Raw genomic sequence first — 20,201 nt, 5'->3', positions numbered from 1 at the left:
TAATTGGGTGTTACTGTTAGCTGTTAGTCAATCACTTGATTTCCAAAATGTTTATTGAGTGCATTAGATTCTGTTGCAAAGTATTTGTTGAACTATTGCCATTTCATATTCTAGATAAATCCATTCCGAGTGATTGGATGAAGTTTGTAAATTTCCTTTAATATATAAATATGTTACCACCAGGGTGGTCTGAGTCATTGTAATATCTCTACTAAACACCTTGGTGAAAACAGCCACAGGATACCCTAGTTAAGTGATGTAGATCTTAACCACTTGGTCTTAGATCAAGTGGCCACCAAGGGTCTTCATTAGGAGCTCCGGGAGAGGGGATGTTGGCTTGGAGACCAGGGATCGAATCTTAATTCCCCATGGTTGTGTTATTGCACCCTTGGTCTTCAGGGGTGCCTTCGAGCATACTGCCGATTTGGATGTCACTGCTAGTGTTTGAACCACTAACCAACTAACACGAACTAACACGCTGTTTAAAAAAAAAGTGTTGTAGATACTAGGTCAAAAATTTGAGACTTCTTTCACGGGTAACTTTGAACAAGGAGTTTTTCTTTTTAACTAATAGTGAAACTAGGGATGGGCATGGGACTGGTACGCCGTACCGGTCCCGATCCCGATCCCGATGGTACTGATCCTGAATTTCACGGAATCTTCGTACCGGTCTCGATCCCATATGAGTTAGTACCGAACCGGGACGGGATCGGGATTTCGGTACCGAATCCCGATGAGTCCCAATTAAAAACAATAACAAACCAACTAATATACAAACATGATCACCTAATAACTATCTAATATTTAACCATCTGAACATATAACAAATAACGATCATTTGTTCCAAATTAAAATTCAGTTACTGATTCCATAACCAAAAGTTTATATCTGATCATAACAAACAGAAGGGTTTGGAGTTTGGGCGTGCACGACTACATGTAAGCAATGTTAGTTAGCATGGGGAGTTAAGATCTTCTTTAAAACAATATAATGAATATATAACCGTGAGTAGTATTGGTGGTATATAGTTTGCGATATTTGTGTTTGCGCTTTGAGAGAATAGAAAGTTTAATTGAAGAATCAAGGGAGCTTTGAATACATAAGTATACGGGACTACTTGGGACTTTGTTGGGACTTCGGGATTTTTCCGATACCATTTCTGTTTGCTATCGATCCCACAAACTAATAAAAATGGGTCCCGGTCCCAGTCCCGGTCCCGTTCGAGACTCGGTATCACTTTCAGTATCAGGACGGGATCGAGATTTTGTATTTTTTGAACATCCCTAAGCGAAACTGATATCCTGTTGCTTCGGATAAGAATGAAAGATTCATATATGGATTTGACGTCACTAAATCTATATCCCCAATCTATATCCGATCCATTATTTGTATCTATATTATATTATAAAGCAAATTCATTTTTAGTTTTCAACATTGAACTCAAAATTTAAATATTGATTTTAAGTTTCAACAATGTACATATTCTAATGCATGATGTATCACACATCATAGTCACATTACATCAATATCTTCCACTACTCACCGGCGCCACCACCACCACCACCAATCTCCGCCGCCACCAGAGGCGTAACCAACAAAAAATCTTAGAGGGGGCAAAATCAGAAAACTCAAGAAATTTTTTGTAAAAATGGGCAAAATTTAAAAAAACATATAGGAAAATTTTAAAAATGTATGAAAAATTTTAAAATACATGAAAAAACTTAAATTTTAAGGGGGCATTGGACCCCCTTGCCCCCCTTTAATACCGCCATTGGCCGCCATCATCGCCGCTACCGGCGTTGCCGCCATTCACCGTCCAACGCGCGAGTACCGTTCTCGTCACCTTAAATAAAATCCTCTTATTATTCATTAACATATATACTTCTTATTTTAGTACCATAAAGATCATAACATTCAAAATTTTATTTCAAACGTAAAAATGTGTGTTCTATTATTGTATGCTATAATAAATGTCGCTAGGTATCGATAAAAAAAAAACCACGGTTGTTTTAGGACACTATATACAATATAAATCATACAAACTCTTTATATCGACAATATAGAGGGACTGCCGGAGCAATACTAATTTTGGTCTTTGTACAAAAGTGTTGGTTAGTCTTTCTTGCATATTATAAGGTAGCGTGTTGTAATTCTTGATTTTCTTACTGTTGATTTCTATTAATTAACTTGCTAGTTGATCTCTTTATATCATTAATAAAATTTCCACCGTTAAATAAAAAAAAAAAGTAATGTGGCCAATTAATGCTCATCAAAAATTGATAAATTATATAGAAGTTATATATATATAGTTTACTTATTTTGAAACTATTTTTTTTAAGAAGCATGAGAACTTTTAAATTATATATTTCTTTACATATTTTTTTGTTCATTCACATGTGAAATGATATACAAATGTATGTTGTAGAAGAAACTTTTTGAAGAAACCTTCAAAGTAGCCTTTTATGAACTTGTGAATGAATTTGTTCATATTTTCTGTTGACATGTGATAAACGACTATATATAAGGTTTTGCAAAAAATTTTCTTCTGCAACATATATTTTTATAACATTTCACATGTGAATGAACAAAAAAGAACATGTGATCTAATATAAAATTTAGGAGTTCTCACGGTTCTTACAAAAAAATTGATTCTCAAAAGAAGGGTCCCTTATATATATATATATATATATATATAAGGGACCCTTCTTTTGAAAATCAATTTTTTTGTAAGAACCGTGAGAACTCCTAAATATATATATATATATATATAGGGTAGAGATCCAGATGGTAGGTTCTTAAAGAAAGAAGGGAGAGAAGATCCGTTATTTTAGCTTGTTTTTTTTTTCCACTTTTTTTAATTAACTCAATCCATAAAAAAATTAAAAAAAAAAAATCTAACCCGAGTTAATGAGTTATACATGTAAGAGTACGGTACGGGCTTCGCCCTTAAGGATATTAATAAGGGGTAGTTGGTGGGAGTGATAGATCATAGAGGGTGATAGGTCATAAGGGTTGATCGATGATGGGGTGATCTACCTAACGGGCTTGACCCTTAGCCATCATGGCTCCGCCATAGATCGAGAGGCTTAACCTATATCGTACGGGCTACGCCTTTTGAAAAAAAAAAATTTTAAAATTTTTTATATGGAATTAGTTAATTAAAAAGAGAAAGAAAAAGTGAAAAAAAGTCCAAAAAAAACAAGCTAAAAAAAAAAATCAAAAAACGAACCTTCTCTCCTTAAGGTACCTTCTTACTTGATCTATATCCTATATATATATATATATATATATATGGTAAAATTTCATATATTTCTCATATTAGCACCCTAATTACATATTTACCCAACTTCAATTAATAATTACATATATATCCAAAATTTATTTAGATTATATCATATTTATCCATTGTGTTATAAAATAATTTATAATCAAATTTATTCAATAAATTCTCTAATTATCCTTGTTAACTAACAACCAATTACGTATTAGGCGAGTTATATAAGTAATTCACAATCTAAACACATCTCGAAGTTGCGGTTGCACATATATGATCGGGTGTGGATCAATAGAGCAAAAGACACACGGTAAGAAAACTTTTGTATATACAAGTAATAAACAAAACAATTTTATGGTATAATAAAACTAATAAACAAAAAACGCTTAATAAAGAATCCAGGAGCAACATGTCATGCACATTAATCAATACCATTGGTCCATTACTATGAAATAACATAAAATAAATATCATTACCATGAAAGAAATAGTGTTGTAGTGCATGATTCAAATAGCTAACAAAAACAAGTATTGTCGTTATATTATTACGAACATTTTTTATAAAACCCAATAGATAAAAACACGATAGACCATGACATTTGACAAAAAAATACTCCCAAATGATGACTGCCACTTATGTTATTGTTTATGTTATCATGGTGAACTATGTTTATATTAAGATATTGTAATATTATGTAATAAACGAATCCTCAAAATACATAATATTGCAGCTATGCAAGGATTCTAAAAGATACTTTGAAAGTGACTACCATAAAAAAGAAACAGAGTACAACCATAAGAGGATTTGTAAGCACCGAAGATAATCAAACATAATGGCAAAAAAAGAAAACACAAACCTAGATGACAGTATGTTTACTAGAAGGATCGTTGAAATGAATAATAGTGGTAAATAAAATACATATATTTTTTTCTTTTTTAGTTTTTATTACAATATAATTTGTGGTTTGGGTAGATATGATATAATCTAAACAAAAGTTGGATATATATGTAATTATTTATTTAAGTTAGGTAAATATGTAACTAATGTGTCAGTATAGGACATATGAAATTCTCCATATATATATATATATGCGGTATACAATATACAATCTAGTTATTTTAATGGCCACGTATCGAGTATGTATTTATGAAATGACTACGTATTTTGTAGAGTTGTGGTGTCAAGATATATACATTTATGTTTATATATATATATATATATGTTTATGATATTTAATGATTATTACTTTATTGGGTTTTGTGTAACGTAACATTAAAATTTGTAATTAAGGTATATTAAATATTTGGACATTTATCGTAATATAAGAGATGAACTTTTAATATAGAAAGTTCAGTCAATGGGTTGATAGCCCAGTGACATTACAGGTCTCCAATGAAGGTTTGTTCCTTAGGAAATCATGATTTGAATCCATGAGAGTATATGTTTCACTACAAATGACATTCAATGCCGTAGATGTCGTGTCGTTTGATGATCTATCCGGGGGGTTTCCTTGTGAATTAGCGTGATGATTGTTGGAACCATGTTAGTGTGACCGTCACTGATCATCTATCATTCCTGATACGATAATTGGCGATAACTGAAATCTCTATGTCTAGTAAATATATAATGGGCATACTATATGGTTTCCCATTAGGTGATTGTAACTAAAAGGACTAATGGTACACACATTAAACACCAAAGGGGTTGAATGTATAATTACTCTCATTATAAATAGAGGGTAATTAACCCTAAGTTAAGGTTAATCCCTACACACATAACACCCTAATTTTTGTGTGTCTCTCCTCTCTAAATTCGTGTATCAAGTTACAGCCGAATTACTCATCCCATTATTACTCAATCACCTTGTTATGGGAACCCGAAATCAATAGCAATCATGTTTTATGCTCTTACAGGTTCCACAGGACGATCTGAGATGTTTTATCACTCGAATCATGTTTATTTCAACAATGACATCCTGTCCTGTGGGTGTATAAACCACATATATATGAGGTGAACATGTTTTGACCAAAAACAAATGTTGAAGAAATAAATAAATAAAAAGTTCAAAATTTTAATATGCGCTATAATGAACCTAACATCCATCATTTGGGTGCCTCTACGTCACCCACCCACCTTAGTGAACTACCAAATGTTTATATCGTTTAATGAACTATTTAAGTATTAATAAATAACTAGGATTCGAACATTTTTCTCATACATTAAACACATGAGTAGTTCATCATATAACTTAAATATTCATGTTATTAATTTTATTATGTTTGGAGACCCTATACATGTGGTTTGTGAAAACATTATTAAGGAAAAGAAAAATAAAAAAATCCTTTCTTGTTTAGGAAAACTATGACTTAAATGTATGATCCCAATGTCTAACAAAATTTGTTAAATATACATGCAAAATCTAATAATTGATTGAGAAGGAAAGGTAGCTGGCACTTGACTAGAAAACTTTGGTTCTTTAATTGTAAAACGGTTGGAAGGCACGTCTACTTTGATCAAAACTTAAAGTATGTATATAAATATTTTAATCTCAAAAATAATACTAGTATAGTTAGTTCTTTTTATTCATAAAGTTCTCACCATAATGCTTCATGAAAAATTCGATTTGAAAACATATGATTTAATCTGACACAACAATGGTTATTATAAGGAATGAGTATGTTGAAAGTGGATAAAAATTTTAGTCTATATATTTTGTACTGCAAAACGTGTCACTATGATGATAATAGGATCAGATAAGTTAACGTTAGTCCTTAGTTGTTTACCTGCCCATTTATGGAAAGAAATAGAAACGCCGAAATCCTTTCGTGTAAATAGCTAGGGAGATTAATAATACTTCATGTGAATAAAAAATTATTTTTTTTTCTAATCATTGAGTGATTTAATTAGAACGTTCGAAACGTTGCAAAGACAAACTTTTCTATATTTCATCTTTTACAACCGGTTTCTCATAACGTGGCATGCCATATATGAAGGATACAAAAGGTACGACGACGGCAAGCTTTTCATTAAATAGGTCACGCACAAACATCTTTTCACTTTGGTGATTTCTAGTTGGGAGCCGTGAAGGCAAACAAAGTGAGATAAGAATCTTTGTTAATATTTTTGGGTTAAGTATTCGAGAACATATATAATTTAAGATTAAGTACAAAAATCATCCTTGTGATTTGTTAAATTAGCGGTTTTCATTATTCCGTTAAATTTATGGCCAAAATCATCCTTGTGGTTTGCACTTCATCCTTACTTCTGTTAAGTTCTTCCATGTACAAGTCACGTGAGGGGCATTTTCATTATTTCACTCCATTTTTCTCCCTACTTCTTTAAAATCATCCATGTGGTTTGTTCTTTTTACAATATTCATCCCTGTAGTTATTTTTTTTTAAAATCCAAATATTAAATCAAATACATTGTCTGCATAATCTTTTATTTATATACATATATATTTATGAATGTTATGATATGTATAAACAACAAGCTCCATTTAAAGAAGCAGAATAATGGTTCGCTTTATCGAAAAAGGAGGCATGTTAACATCGGTACTGAAAATACCTAAGTAACAATGTATCAGAAATGAGTGGTCGACATTTTTTTTTCCAAGTCAGGAAAAGTATCAAAAACATCTTTTATCAACCATTCATTTCTGATACTTTGTTTATCCTACACATCAACCTAGGGATGAACACATGACCCGAAAATCGCCCAATAAGATAATGGGTGGGATCACTATTTCAATTTTGTTGCATTACCGGGTTTCGGGTTGGGCCAGATCAAGGTCGGGTCGGGTTTTGACACATTATGACAAATGTTTGAATTAAAAAAATAACAATAATAGGGATGAAAATTGCAAAACAAAAAAACCACATGGACGATTCTAAAGAAGTGAAGGAAGAAGTGGAGTGAAATGATGAAAATGCCCCTCACGTGACTTGCACATGGGTACGTATTTGCGAGTTGATCACCATAAACTAATTTCCACTTATCGAATTGATTTTGTGAGATCACAAAAATCGATAAAAGTATAATCTGACTCATAGTAAAAACCTCGGTATATTTTTAGCAAATAGGAGTCCTCCACGTGTCGAGTCAAAAAACTTATCAATTCTTGCCAATTTATAGGGTGTAGTCTCAATTCTTGCTAAAGGGAGCCAATGAGAATTTAAAAAAAAAAAAAGTTGACAGATAAGCTCTCAACGTTCACTACAATCGACCAAATTAAGCCTATATTCCTTGCAAAAAGAGCCGATTCTACTTGCCTATTACTTGCCAAGGGGGTGGATGCAATGGAGCCAAAGAACCAATTCTTGCAATAAAAAGAGCCGATATAAAATACCGATTGCAACCTTGCCTCAGAATGTAGTTGGAGGGAATTTTTTTGATGTGACATATACTAATATGCCGGTACTAGTGGTGATCGGGACAAAAAATCTATTAAGACTAGGAGAAGTATTATACGAATTGTTATTGAAGAAAAGGAACAAATCATTTTTTTCCCTCTTGCAACTGTTACCAAAAGCTGAACCTAGCTAGTATCGTTTCGCTATATATACTTTAATTTATTTATAGGCATCATTGAAAGTTTAACTTTATTAACGCTAGCCTGTACCATGTACTTTCGCTACATTTTTTTGACATTGAAAGTTTAAAATTTAGTAACAAGTTAGAATTTCTAGAATTTGGAAGTGTCCCGTGTTACTAGAATTTCTATCACTTAAACTTTGGTGTATAGTACTACTGTATAATGGTATTTTTATATTTTTATATTTCTAGGCTCATGAAATTAAGGGTACATAGATACTATACTTTATACGTAAACAACATCTTCAATAGTACTTAATTTTTAGTGACTGAAATATTTATAAATTGTTTAGTAATTAAAGAGTGCTAATTAAAATGATATTCTAGGTAATTGAACACGTCCAATTTATCTATCAGCATTATGTGTCGAAAAGGTGTTTGTCAATATGAGCTATGGTTTGGTTTCAAAACCATGTACGTGTGTAGATTATTAAGTAGCGAGCACATCTTTCTTAAAAAAAAAACGTTTATTACCAATATACTCGTAATTCATTGACTAATTTAAGGTAGTATTACTAAAGAGCATGTCGAAAACATTGATCTTATCCTAAGTTTCATTATTAATAACTTGTATTTTTATAATAATTCAGGTGTAGCTAGTAAATGGATATATAGCTCAACGCCCTTCTTTTTAGTCCAAGCCATATTTTGCTTTTCTTCATGTCTCCTTGCTTCAAATACATGATGCAATCTCAAAATTTTATCAAACCTTCACACTCATCCTATTCACTCACTATTTTCTTGGTCTCTCTTTTATTTTATTTTCATGACGATTTTTGTTGCGCACGGCTGATCACACTACCGCAAAATATTACTGTCCCAGCTGTGATAGCGTTTGGAGACTCGATTGTGGATCAAGGTGCTAACAATAATCTAAACACTCTAATCAAGGCTAACTTTGCTCCCTATGGCAAAGATTTTGTGGGTGGAAAACCAACCGGAAGATTTTCAAATAATAAAACCCCGGCGGACTTGATAGGTAAATTAGCATGCATGGGTACATAATTAGTTATCTTCTTCATTTGCTTACTTTGTTTTTCTCTTTTAGACCCTTCATTGAAGTAAAAAATAATTAATACTCCTATATGAGAAAATGCATTCTCAACGGGTGAACTTTTTGTGGTATATATATATATACATACAACAAATTTCAACTTTTTAGAAGATCAAAATTCAAAAGGTTTCCAAATTATACTTAATAAATTATTCACCAATGTGACCTAGGATCACTATTTGGCATATATATCCATAATGATAATCCATGCCATGCATGCTTATTTAAAACTATATAGTTACTTGCACAAGCTAATCTTCACTTAGATATGTCAAGCTATGCCGTTTTTAGACATTGTTTGTGTCCACATTATTTTGACAAACGTCATAACCTTGTGACGTTGGCAAAATATAATAGAGTTTACGGTTGAATTAACATTGGATGATCACCAACTTTTAGATGAGAAACATTTCATATCTTTGGATCGAGTGTATATAAATATTTTAATTCAATTGATTACATCATGAAACTGCTAATTAATCTATTAAAGATATCATGTTAGAGGGTGTAATAATCTTATATGTATATGAGTCGAAGTATACCTTCAAATCAATACAAAATCTTAAATATAGTATAGAATAAGATGATTTACTACTCTTAAAATGAGAAAATGGTTGAGAACACTTAAAAATATCATTTTGATACATTAAAAATCCATAAAGCTAACATAGTGTATAACTAATCATCATTATTTAAGTGTTTAACAACATATTGATCCGTCAAAATCGAAAAAATCACGTATTTTCTGTATCCATTTGATAAAATATGCATGTAAGATGGATGAACAAAACAAAAAACATGACTTTTTAAATTTTAACAGATCAATGTGTTGTTAAATATTTAAAAAAATAATAATTAGTTATACATTATGTTAGTTTTATGAACTTTTAATGGAAAAAAAATAATAAAGTTTTAAGTATATATTGTCACCGTGTTTTTATGTTAAGGGTGTTTTTATTTGATTATAGAATAAAATATAGATATAGATAAACAACTTCTTAAGCCAGTATTGAACCCATGCGTTAATTAATTAACAATTTTTTTCTAATAGGTTCCTCAGGTACAATCAAGTAATGGCCTAATTAATTGGTCTCTTTAAAAACATATCAATCATGCGCTTTCACCTCTGTAGGTCATACTTGAATCATAATAATGTTCTGTTGCTAGCTTCACTTCATTCATATTTGATAGATGTGAGAATTTGCATAATGTATATGGGATCATGGGCCTAAGGGTTTTATCCCTTATGATTTTTAAAAAGACCTTAAGCGAGAACCATTATAGGAGCTTAGTTTATCAACATATAAATTAATTTAATAAAAAAAAAGTTCCTCAATTATGTTATTGAACTATTAATAACTAATAAATATAGATATTAATACAAAAACCAATAAGGATGTTAATGTAATGCAAATTATATAATAGTATACTTAACCCAAAATTCTAACTTTAAATCTAGTATATAAATTATTGAGTCCATAAATTTTGGGATCATAAAACGATTGCGTAGTTCCATAAAATTCTGAGTTTCACAACCCTATGTCCTTTCGTGTACAAATATATCACACACAAATGTTCAAATGCTCAACATATATTGTATATGATTATATACGGGCTAGTTTGTCGTCTGTTAAATTAACATGACTTTTTCTGGTCCGTCCATCACAATTAAGATATTTGTCTCCTATATATGAAATACCGTGTCATAATCCTTTTTCTCTTCATTTAACTTTTTACTACATATATATATATGAAATAGATAAATTAAGAGTATCTCTAAAATTAAAACCATTATGATCAAATCTTAACTATTCTTTTTTTTTTTTTTTTCCTTTTATCTCTCTCCTTAAATCTCAACCAATCATTTTTTTTACACCCTCTCTCTTCCCTCCTTCCTCTCCGACCACCACCACCACCACCATCATCTCCGACCACTACCATGATCATCCGGCGACGGCAACCACCACCACCACGACCATCGCGATTTGCTGTCTATCTCTTCTCTTCTGGTCACGGCGCCGGCGCCGGTAACGGCAAAGGCAAAGCCAGTATCGTATCCAACCACCACCATCTCTTGGATCGCCGCCCATCAAATCCATACGATTCTCATATGCGTCTGATGACAACCCCTTTAGAAGAAATAATAAGGACAACGCCCGTACCTTATCCATCGGAAAATAAAACTGATTCTCGTCGGAAATGTCACTGGATTCTGAAAAACAGGATTTGAAATTTGATGAGAGAAAATAAAAATGAATGGTTGAGATTTGGTCCTAATGGTCCTAATTTAAAAGATGGTCCTACATTAACCCACCCTTATATAATAGATATATAATAATCAGAGCAAACAACTCTTCATCAATTGAATATCATGATAATAGTCTTTGTTTACTTGTTTAGCTATTGTATGAATCGACATTAGTAAGCTAACTTCTTATCAGACATACCAATTTTCCAATCATAAAATTCAGTCACAAACTCACAATACATATATATGATTGGGGGTTTGCTAAATACAACTCTAAGGTGCATAAATTATTTATACATTTACCATAGAATTCAGGAGTGAAATTTTAATATGAAATGTACAAGTTTTTTATGCACGTTAAATACAATTCTTAGGGCTGCATTTAGCATTTGTTATATGATTAATTAGTCAGTAGCTGGTTTACAGCCAATGATTTTATTGTAGATCGATGTTCATCCAAAGCATTTAATATCAATCAATCAATTTTTTAAACGTTAACGCCCATAGTTAATGCTTAATTAATTTAGACCTTTCTCTACTACTGCGCAACTACTTATATATATACGCCTCAGAATTTTGAGCACATATTATTCTATTCTATTTAAGTGGTGTACAAATACACAAAATTATGTGGTCCTCATGAGCAAGGTCGACGAATTTAATATGTTGGTGTACCAATTTCATTTTGGGCTCAATAGAACTTAAAAATCCCATGGAATAGATTGGGTTTAAATGTAATTTAATTGATATAACTTTAAAGAAAAAATTTAAAGTCATAGTTGAAAAAAGAAAATGACTTTAAATAGTCAAACATTTAAATTAAAACGGAAAGAACATTTGTTGTCTTGTCGCTTGGGGTCTAAATTCACCCACTAGAAATAGGTTTAAGCGGTAGTTTTTATGTTTCTTCTACTACTCGGTGAGACATGTAAATGATTATTGTTTGTTTATGGTGTTAATTTTGAAAAGGCCTATCTTTCTCCGTATGGAAGTGTTGCGGGCACATAGAGATGTGGGTAGAGGAAACCCTTAATAATTATAAGCTAGAAAGGTAAAAAGTATCTTAATTTGATGTTTTGAGATAATTAATAGTATTTAACTTATAACTTTAGAAATATATGTTTGTATATAGTCTGTAATTTGAAGTGTAAGTGTGAAGGAGTCAATATCAAAACATTTAGCTATTGTTTTTTAATTATATAGTGAGGCTAACAATTTCAAGTTTACCTTTGAACATTTCCATAACTTAGAAGTTCTCTTATAGTAATTAACATCTTTTAATAATGTCGTTTCTTAGTTGAACAACTGGGAATAAAAGAGCTATTGCCGGCATATCTTGATCCATCCCTTGATGATAAAGAGCTACTAACCGGTGTAAGCTTTGCTTCTGGCGCCTCCGGATTTGATCCCCAGACTTCCCAAATAACGGTAATTGACCATAAAGTTCTAAACACAATAACTTTTCGAGTATGGAAATGGACACTGTACGTAACTAACTATTTTCTCGTTTTTTTTTTTATCTATCAGTCTGTTTTGTCACTTGATGATCAACTGAAACAATTTAAAGAATACATCGAGAAACTCAAGGTTATAGTTGGAGAAGAAAGAACACAATACATATTAGCAAATAGCTTATTCTTAGTGGTTGGAGGTAGCGACGATCTTGCTAATACTTACTTCAGTATTGGCATCCGAAGATTACAATATGATATCCCATCTTATACCAATCTTATGGTATCATTCGCTTCCAAATTCATACAGGTACATTATTCTTGCATTTGTTTGTTCTTAAACCTATCCATTACATGTTATTAATTCCTCGGTCCCAATTTTAATTGTCCAAACTTTACATTTTAAGTCTTTATCTTTCATATTTAACCGTACATAATTTTGTTTGTTTTATATAATGCTTGATATAAAAGACATGAATGAAATGAGATTTTAATATACATTTCATTGATTTAAGTTTCATCAACTACTATAGAATATAAAATAAAAAGTTTTACAGTCAAAGTTTAAATAAAAAGACTTAATTTGAAAGTCAAGATAAGACATTTAAAATGAGACAGAGTGAAAATTTGCATCAGAAAAAAACCTTAATAAAAATTGTGGACTTTTTATTTGATGTGTTAATGTTGTAGAGTAAATTTTAACTCATCCAGTTATATATATTGAAGGATATATACAAACTTGGAGCAAGAAGAATAGGGGTGTTTAATGTGCCCCCAATAGGTTGTTTGCCATCACAGAGAACTCTTGCTGGTGGTGGACTTAGAGTGTGTTCAGAAGAGTACAATCAAGCAGCTCAAATATATAACAGCAAGCTGCAACCAGAGGTTGAACGCCTCAACGAAACTCTTATCGAATCAAGGATTGTCTATATTGATGTCTACAACCCCTTGCTTGCTATTATTGAAAACCCCTTCCAATATGGTACTAAATACTTGTAACTTAATTTGATGGTCAAAGCCACATTTTTTCACTATTTTTTGATCTTTGCTACTCTAACAAGTTAAATCTGTCATGCATCAGGACTAGAAGTTGTGGATAGAGGTTGTTGTGGCACTGGAAACATAGAGGTTTCCATTTTATGCAACAAATTGTTGCGTACTTGTCCTGATGATTCAAAATATCTATTCTGGGATAGCTATCACCCTACAGACAAAGGATACAACATACTTATAAATCAAGTGGTAGGGAAATACATTAATGATTTCTTTTGAGATTGTATAAAGGTTGATTAGTATTGGCATTGTAAAAGTTGTAAATGGTCAATGTTGGGAAAGTTGGTTTCTTGTGTATGAAGAGTGATAAAAGAAAATCATGTGACTAGTGAATTTGTTTTGTTATAAAAAAATGATAAGTGTGGCTCATCTGGTTGGGTACATATAGTTTGTTTTGTTTTAGAGATATACTTAAAAAAAAAAAAAGTCTTCAAGGTTATAGATATTGATGTGAAAATGGTTGTTAACGACGAAGTACACTTGTTATTAAATGCATATGAGTTACCTTTTTATTTTCTTAGCCATTTTGGAAGGAAAAAAAAAACGATATAAGGTTCTTACACTGAACTAACCATGCCACAAATAGACCCGTCAAGTCATCACATGGACTGTTGTCTCCTTGTAGAAGTCAAACATGTGAGTATTTTGTTCGGCAATACTTTTTTTATACCCTGTTATTTTTGATGCAAAATTGGAATAAATATACTTAGTCAAACATACTCGTTAACATTAATTTAGTCAAACATACTCAATGTTGACAATTTAGTTTGTTAAAGACTGCGTCAGCAACCAAGTCATATCAGCGAATTTTGGCCCTAACGATCCCCCTTATTTGACGAGGAGAAAATACATTAGACTTGCAATTTTGTTTTGATAAGTACGTAGGTGCTGATATTAATTCATTGAACACTAACAAATTACAATGATGATTTGCAAAACGAAAATGCTAACTAGCTGGTAGACAATAAAAATTATAAATACAACACTAATAACAAAGAAAAAGTGAAAATTCTTCTGGCTTATGATAATAAAAATTCATAGATATCACATATATGCTACTTTATATTACCTAATTATTAGTATTTGAAATATCTATAATCGGGCTAAAGTTCTAGGTCATTGAACAAGTCCATTTATCTATCATCATCATCATGTGTGTAAATTGGAGAAGGCTTGTAAATTATCATCTATGCTTTGGTTTACCAGCCAAAATGTTATGGATCGAATTAAGTCTCGTAAAAAACAATTAGGTGTGGATTATTAATAAGTAACGTGTGTCTTTCTAAAAAACATTTATCACCAGTATAATTCATTGACTAAGTATGTCCAAAACGTTAATCGATCTTATGATAAATTTAATTAATCCTTAACATGGAAATTTAAAAAAAATTCAGGTGTAGAAAATGGATATATAGCTCAACTCCCTTCTTAATTTTGCGTCCCAGCTATATAATTCATTTTTCTTAATGTAATTGTTTCCTTAGCACATAATACATGATGATGGAGTCTCTAAATTTTATCAAACCTTCACTCATCATTATTTCCTTGATCTCTCTTTATTTTTTTGGCGATCATGGTTGCGCAAGGATGATCACGCTACCGCCAAATGTTACTGTCCCGGCTGTTATAGCGTTTGGAGACTCGATAGTGGATCAAGGGGCTAACAACAATATAAATACTCTAATCAAAGCTAACTTTGCTCCCTATGGAAAAGATTTTGCGGGTGGAAAACCAACAGGAAGATTTTCCAATAATAAAACCCCGGCGGACTTAATAGGTAAAATGTACATGCTTTAATACGTAGATGAAGTATCCTTTTCCGTTGCTTACTTTGTCTTTCTTTTTCTTTTTTTATTATTGATTAACATTATTGCATGCATGGGTACATAATTATTTATATCTATACTTCCTATAATAATTATTAACCCCCTATTTTTAGAAAATGTTAGAACATGGTTAGATGCAAAAGTATTAAACTACCCTTAATAAACACTTCTTATGGAGAGTTATTATAAATTACTAAATTTGCTCTTAATGAATTAATTAACACTTTAAACCCTTATCTTGTTAATTTACATTCTAAGTTCTTATCTTGTAAAATATTTCCACTATCATCCTTACATAACCTTACACGGTTACACCACTCGACACCAATTGTCGATGCCATCATCACCCAACACCACTAAACCATCGTCGCTGTTACCAACGCCACATTGTGCGGGTATAATGTTAGTTTAACAAATAGTATACGGATCGTAAACTGATCGAATACACGTTCGTAAGTAAAATGGGAAACAAACATGATAAAAAATATAGTGCAATAATAAGATATACACTGGTCGGCCCAAATTTATTAGTGGGCTAGTCAGCCCAAGTAACTAAGTCTGTCAAGTTTACATTCATGGGTTTCATATAAAAACAAACAATCTCAAATATATATCTGGTCATTCGAAAAAGGTTAAAACGAGAAGCATTTAAACAATTAAACATATCAAATATAGTTACAGTAAAAAAAAAAAAAATTAACCTTGCCAATAGGTTTTTAGTTTAGTTTTTCCGATTCCTAAAAAAAGGCCCGCCTAAAGCCATCACCATAAATCTTCAGCCGGTTCGCCTAGATATATATTCATATATTCGTATATATTAACATCTTAGGAGTTCTAGGTTTGAAAACTTTCTAAGTATACATCTTACGAGTGGTGTGATTGTGTGAACTACGCAAAATTCCTTAACTAAGTCGCGTACATCTATATCGAAAGAGTCGCTAACTCTATAGTCTAGAGTAGAATTATTTAAATTATCCAATTTATGTAATGAAAAGTGATATGTAAGGAAAGAAAGAAAGAAAGAAACTGTTCAGTGTCACATTTCGTAGGTTTTGAGCCCCAATATATCGACAGTGTATGGGGGAGGTTAAGTTGTATGCAAACTTGACCTCTACCTAAGTAGAGAGGCTGTTTCCATGTTTTACGTACCTAAATGGTATAAAAATGATGTCATAGTATTAAAAGATATATCCATGAATGGGTAAAATTGTGACTCTCCTTAATTTACTTGAATTATGTTGCATGTGTTGTTTTTATATATTGTTTCCACATTATTTTGACAAACATGCGTAAATTATTATTTGTGTAAGACATATTTGTTTGTATTAGTTTTGACGTTGGCAGTAATGTAATACGGTTGATCACCAACTTTTAGATGAAAAAGATTTCGTACGTTGGCAATTTAATTATATTTTTGTTTTCCTACTTACTCAATAAGACATGCAATTGGTTATTGTTTGTTAACTTTTTTAATCATGAAAAATTTTAAATAATGAGTACAAGCTAAAAAGTGTGTATATATATATATATACCAACTTTTAAGAATATATTAATTCATTATTCACTTACAATTTTAAAGATATATGCATGTGTTTGTATATAAATAGTCTGAACTCTGAAGTGTAAGTATCAAACTGAATACATTTACTTATTGTTTATATATCTTGTAATTTGTAATGAGGCTAATAATTTCAAGTTTACTTGTTTTGAGCATTCTCGTTACTTATAAGTAATCTTATAGTGACATCTTTTAATATATACATTTCTACTGTTTTTCAGTTGAACAACTGGGAATAAAAGAGCTATTGCCGGCATATCTTGATCCATCCCTTGATGATAAAGAGCTACTAACCGGTGTAAGCTTTGCTTCTGGCGCCTCAGGATTTGATCCCCAAACTCCCATGATATTGGTAATTGATCAGAAATTTCTAATCTCTACTACGTTATAAAACATTTGTTTCTTTTAATTTTTTTTTAACTTTTTAATTTTTCAACAATGTACACCTAATAATGTATAATGTACAATACATATATATACATCTCAACTATTCATTTTTCTCTTTTCCTCATAAATCATTTTATTCTCTAATCTATTCAAACAAATTTATCTCAAAAACCGTACATGGATAAATTATAAAAATTATATGGGTGTTCTTAAAATTTCATGTTCTTTTATTAGAGATGTCATTTGATATACTTTCGACGAATTTTTAAATCCGAGGGCGGAACCCGTACGACTAAAGCATTTGACTATCACACTCTATGACATATCACCTCCTATGACCTATCACACTCTAAGCCATATCACCCTACCATCTTACCGCAACAACACGCGGATACTTTGTCTGGTCACAATAACTTATCTATTATTTTAGTGAAAATTAGCTACACAATTACACATATATCCAAAGTATGAATACTCCCATGGACAAACTCTGCCAAGTATAGTTCAAGTTCATTTGAATTATATGCTATATCATGAGCACCATTTTTCGTAGTGTCCATAAAATTAAATCTGTGTCTAATTTTATTTTCTATCAGGCTGTTTTGTCATTAACAGATCAATTGAAACAATTTAAGGAATACATCGAGAAAGTGAAGGTTATAGTCGGAGAAGAAGGAACAAAATACATATTAGCAAATAGCATATTCTTAGTGGTCGCAGGTACCGACGATCTCGCTAATACTTACTTCACTGTTGGCCTCCGAAGATTACAATACGATATTCCAACTTATGCCAATCTTATTGTGTCATTCGCTTCTAAATTTATACAGGTACATTGTTTTTTCATGTGTTTGCTTCTTATAATTAACTAATTCATTACTTGTATATATTTAGTGATATTTGGAATTACAACCTTATGACAAATCTTTAGTTAAAATGTGAATTCTTATATAGTTTGTATTTGGTGATTTAGTATGTTACAGAGTAAATTTTGTTTGTTTTATATAATGCTTGATATAAAAGATATGAATGAAATGAGATTTTAATATCCTTTTCATTGATATATGTTTCATCAACTACTATATAATACGAAAAAAAAAGTTTACAGTCAAAGTTTATATAAAAAGCTTTGAAAGTCAAAATAAGACATTTAAAATGAGACAGAATAAGAATTTGCTTGACAAAAAAACCTTAATAGAAATTGTGGACTCTTTTGTATACTTCTTAATTATTTGATGTGTTAGAATGTTGTAGAGTAAGTTTTAACTAATTCAGTTATATTGAAGGATATATACAAACTTGGAGCAAGAAGAATAGGGGTCTTTAATGCGCCGCCAATAGGATGTTTACCAGCACAAAGAACTCTTGCTGGTGGAGGACTTAGAGTGTGTTCAGAACAGTACAATCAAGCAGCTCAAATATATAACAACAAGCTGCAACCAGAAATTGAATACCTCAACAAAACTCTGGCCCAATCAAGGATTGTCTATATTGATATATACAACCCTTTGTTTGCTATTATTCAAAATCCCCTCCTATACGGTACTAAATAGTCAAAACTTGGATTGAAAAGTCATATGTTTTACTAATTCTATTTATTTGTTACTCTAACAAGTTAAAATTATCATGGTTCAGGACTAGAAGTTGTGGACAGGGGCTGTTGTGGCACTGGAAACATAGAGGTTGCTGTTTTATGCAATCAATTGGTGCCTACATGTCCAGATGATTCAAAATATCTTTTTTGGGACAGTGCTCATCCTACAGATAAAGGATACAACATACTTACAAATCAAATTGTAGGAAAATACATAAATGATTTCTTTTGAAACTATATAAATGTTCATTGGTATGCGCCCTAAGAGAGTTATATATGTTTAAAAAGTTGTTTTTTTGTGTGTGATAAAAAAAATGTGGCTTGTGAATTTGTTTTGTTATAGAAAAATAATAAATTTGGCTATTTTGATAGACTTATAGTTAGACTTGAAAATATATGTCAAAAACGTGACATGATCAATGTGTAACTTTTCTCATTGATTCTCATCCACTGATCATGATATGTATGAAAATTTGATTTTTAGGCACGTCGTTAGGCCTATTTAATAATCATACGTATCATTAGTTCATTACCTTTTGTTATTGTATTTGTTGAACAATTGATTTATGTGATTGTTTAACAAATAGTTGTATTTAGGGGTTAATTGTGTGGTTTGTAAAGTTTCATAAATGAATATAAATATACATTTGTAATGTGAACTATGTCCGTGTGTAGACATTTTCATTTCAATATATATTTCATTTTACCCATAGTTTTTCTCTAACCTCCAGTATATGCAATACGCCTAAGCGCATAATGACCAACATGGATTGCGCTCGACTCACATAAATTTAAATCATGTGTTATTTATAAAGTGTAAAATTTAGTCTCGCCAGTCGCCACTCACCTTCTACATTGACCGCCACCACCATCGTTTCGCCGCATTGCATGGGTACCTTGCTAGTATATACATACAATTAAGTACATATATACGCAACTTACATCAAATATTGACCATTATGAATAAAATTTGACTTGCACATCACATAAGTACATAACTTATTTCAATTTTAATCTTTTAGGTTCAAAATGACAGATTTGGTCTCATGTACAAGGCACTTGCGATTGATTTAATGTCCTTTTGATTAAAGGTTCATCTTCGATACATATCCGCCTATATAGTATCTTAGGTGTGTTTGATTGGGATAACGAGTGAAGACAAT

At 31.3% G+C, this 20,201-nt stretch overlaps 2 protein-coding genes across 2 annotated transcripts; both read left to right on the top strand.

Annotated features, from left to right (window-relative positions):
• Positions 1 to 8,519: 8,519 nt before the first annotated feature.
• On the top strand, positions 8,520 to 14,056 carry LOC122605189 (GDSL esterase/lipase EXL3-like). The gene is made up of 5 exons (XM_043778089.1): positions 8,520 to 8,846; positions 12,467 to 12,597; positions 12,697 to 12,930; positions 13,347 to 13,602; positions 13,702 to 14,056. Exons 1-5 carry the CDS (start codon positions 8,528 to 8,530, stop codon positions 13,890 to 13,892), a joined length of 1,131 nt encoding a protein of 376 aa, XP_043634024.1. The 5' UTR covers positions 8,520 to 8,527; the 3' UTR covers positions 13,893 to 14,056.
• A 1,117-nt stretch (positions 14,057 to 15,173) lies between these two features.
• LOC122604095 (GDSL esterase/lipase EXL3-like) lies at positions 15,174 to 19,351 on the top strand. The gene is made up of 5 exons (XM_043776996.1): positions 15,174 to 15,450; positions 17,279 to 17,409; positions 18,041 to 18,274; positions 18,731 to 18,986; positions 19,080 to 19,351. The coding sequence occupies exons 1-5, from the start codon at positions 15,174 to 15,176 to the stop codon at positions 19,268 to 19,270; spliced, it is 1,089 nt and encodes a 362-aa protein (XP_043632931.1). The 3' UTR covers positions 19,271 to 19,351.
• The last annotated feature ends 850 nt before the right edge of the window (positions 19,352 to 20,201 follow it).

This window comes from Erigeron canadensis, chromosome 6 (assembly GCF_010389155.1).
Source record: "Erigeron canadensis isolate Cc75 chromosome 6, C_canadensis_v1, whole genome shotgun sequence".
In the NCBI taxonomy this organism is placed as follows: domain Eukaryota; kingdom Viridiplantae; phylum Streptophyta; class Magnoliopsida; order Asterales; family Asteraceae; genus Erigeron; species Erigeron canadensis.
The sequence above is the reverse complement of the archived record's forward strand: the minus strand, read 5'-3'. Positions and strand labels throughout refer to the sequence as shown.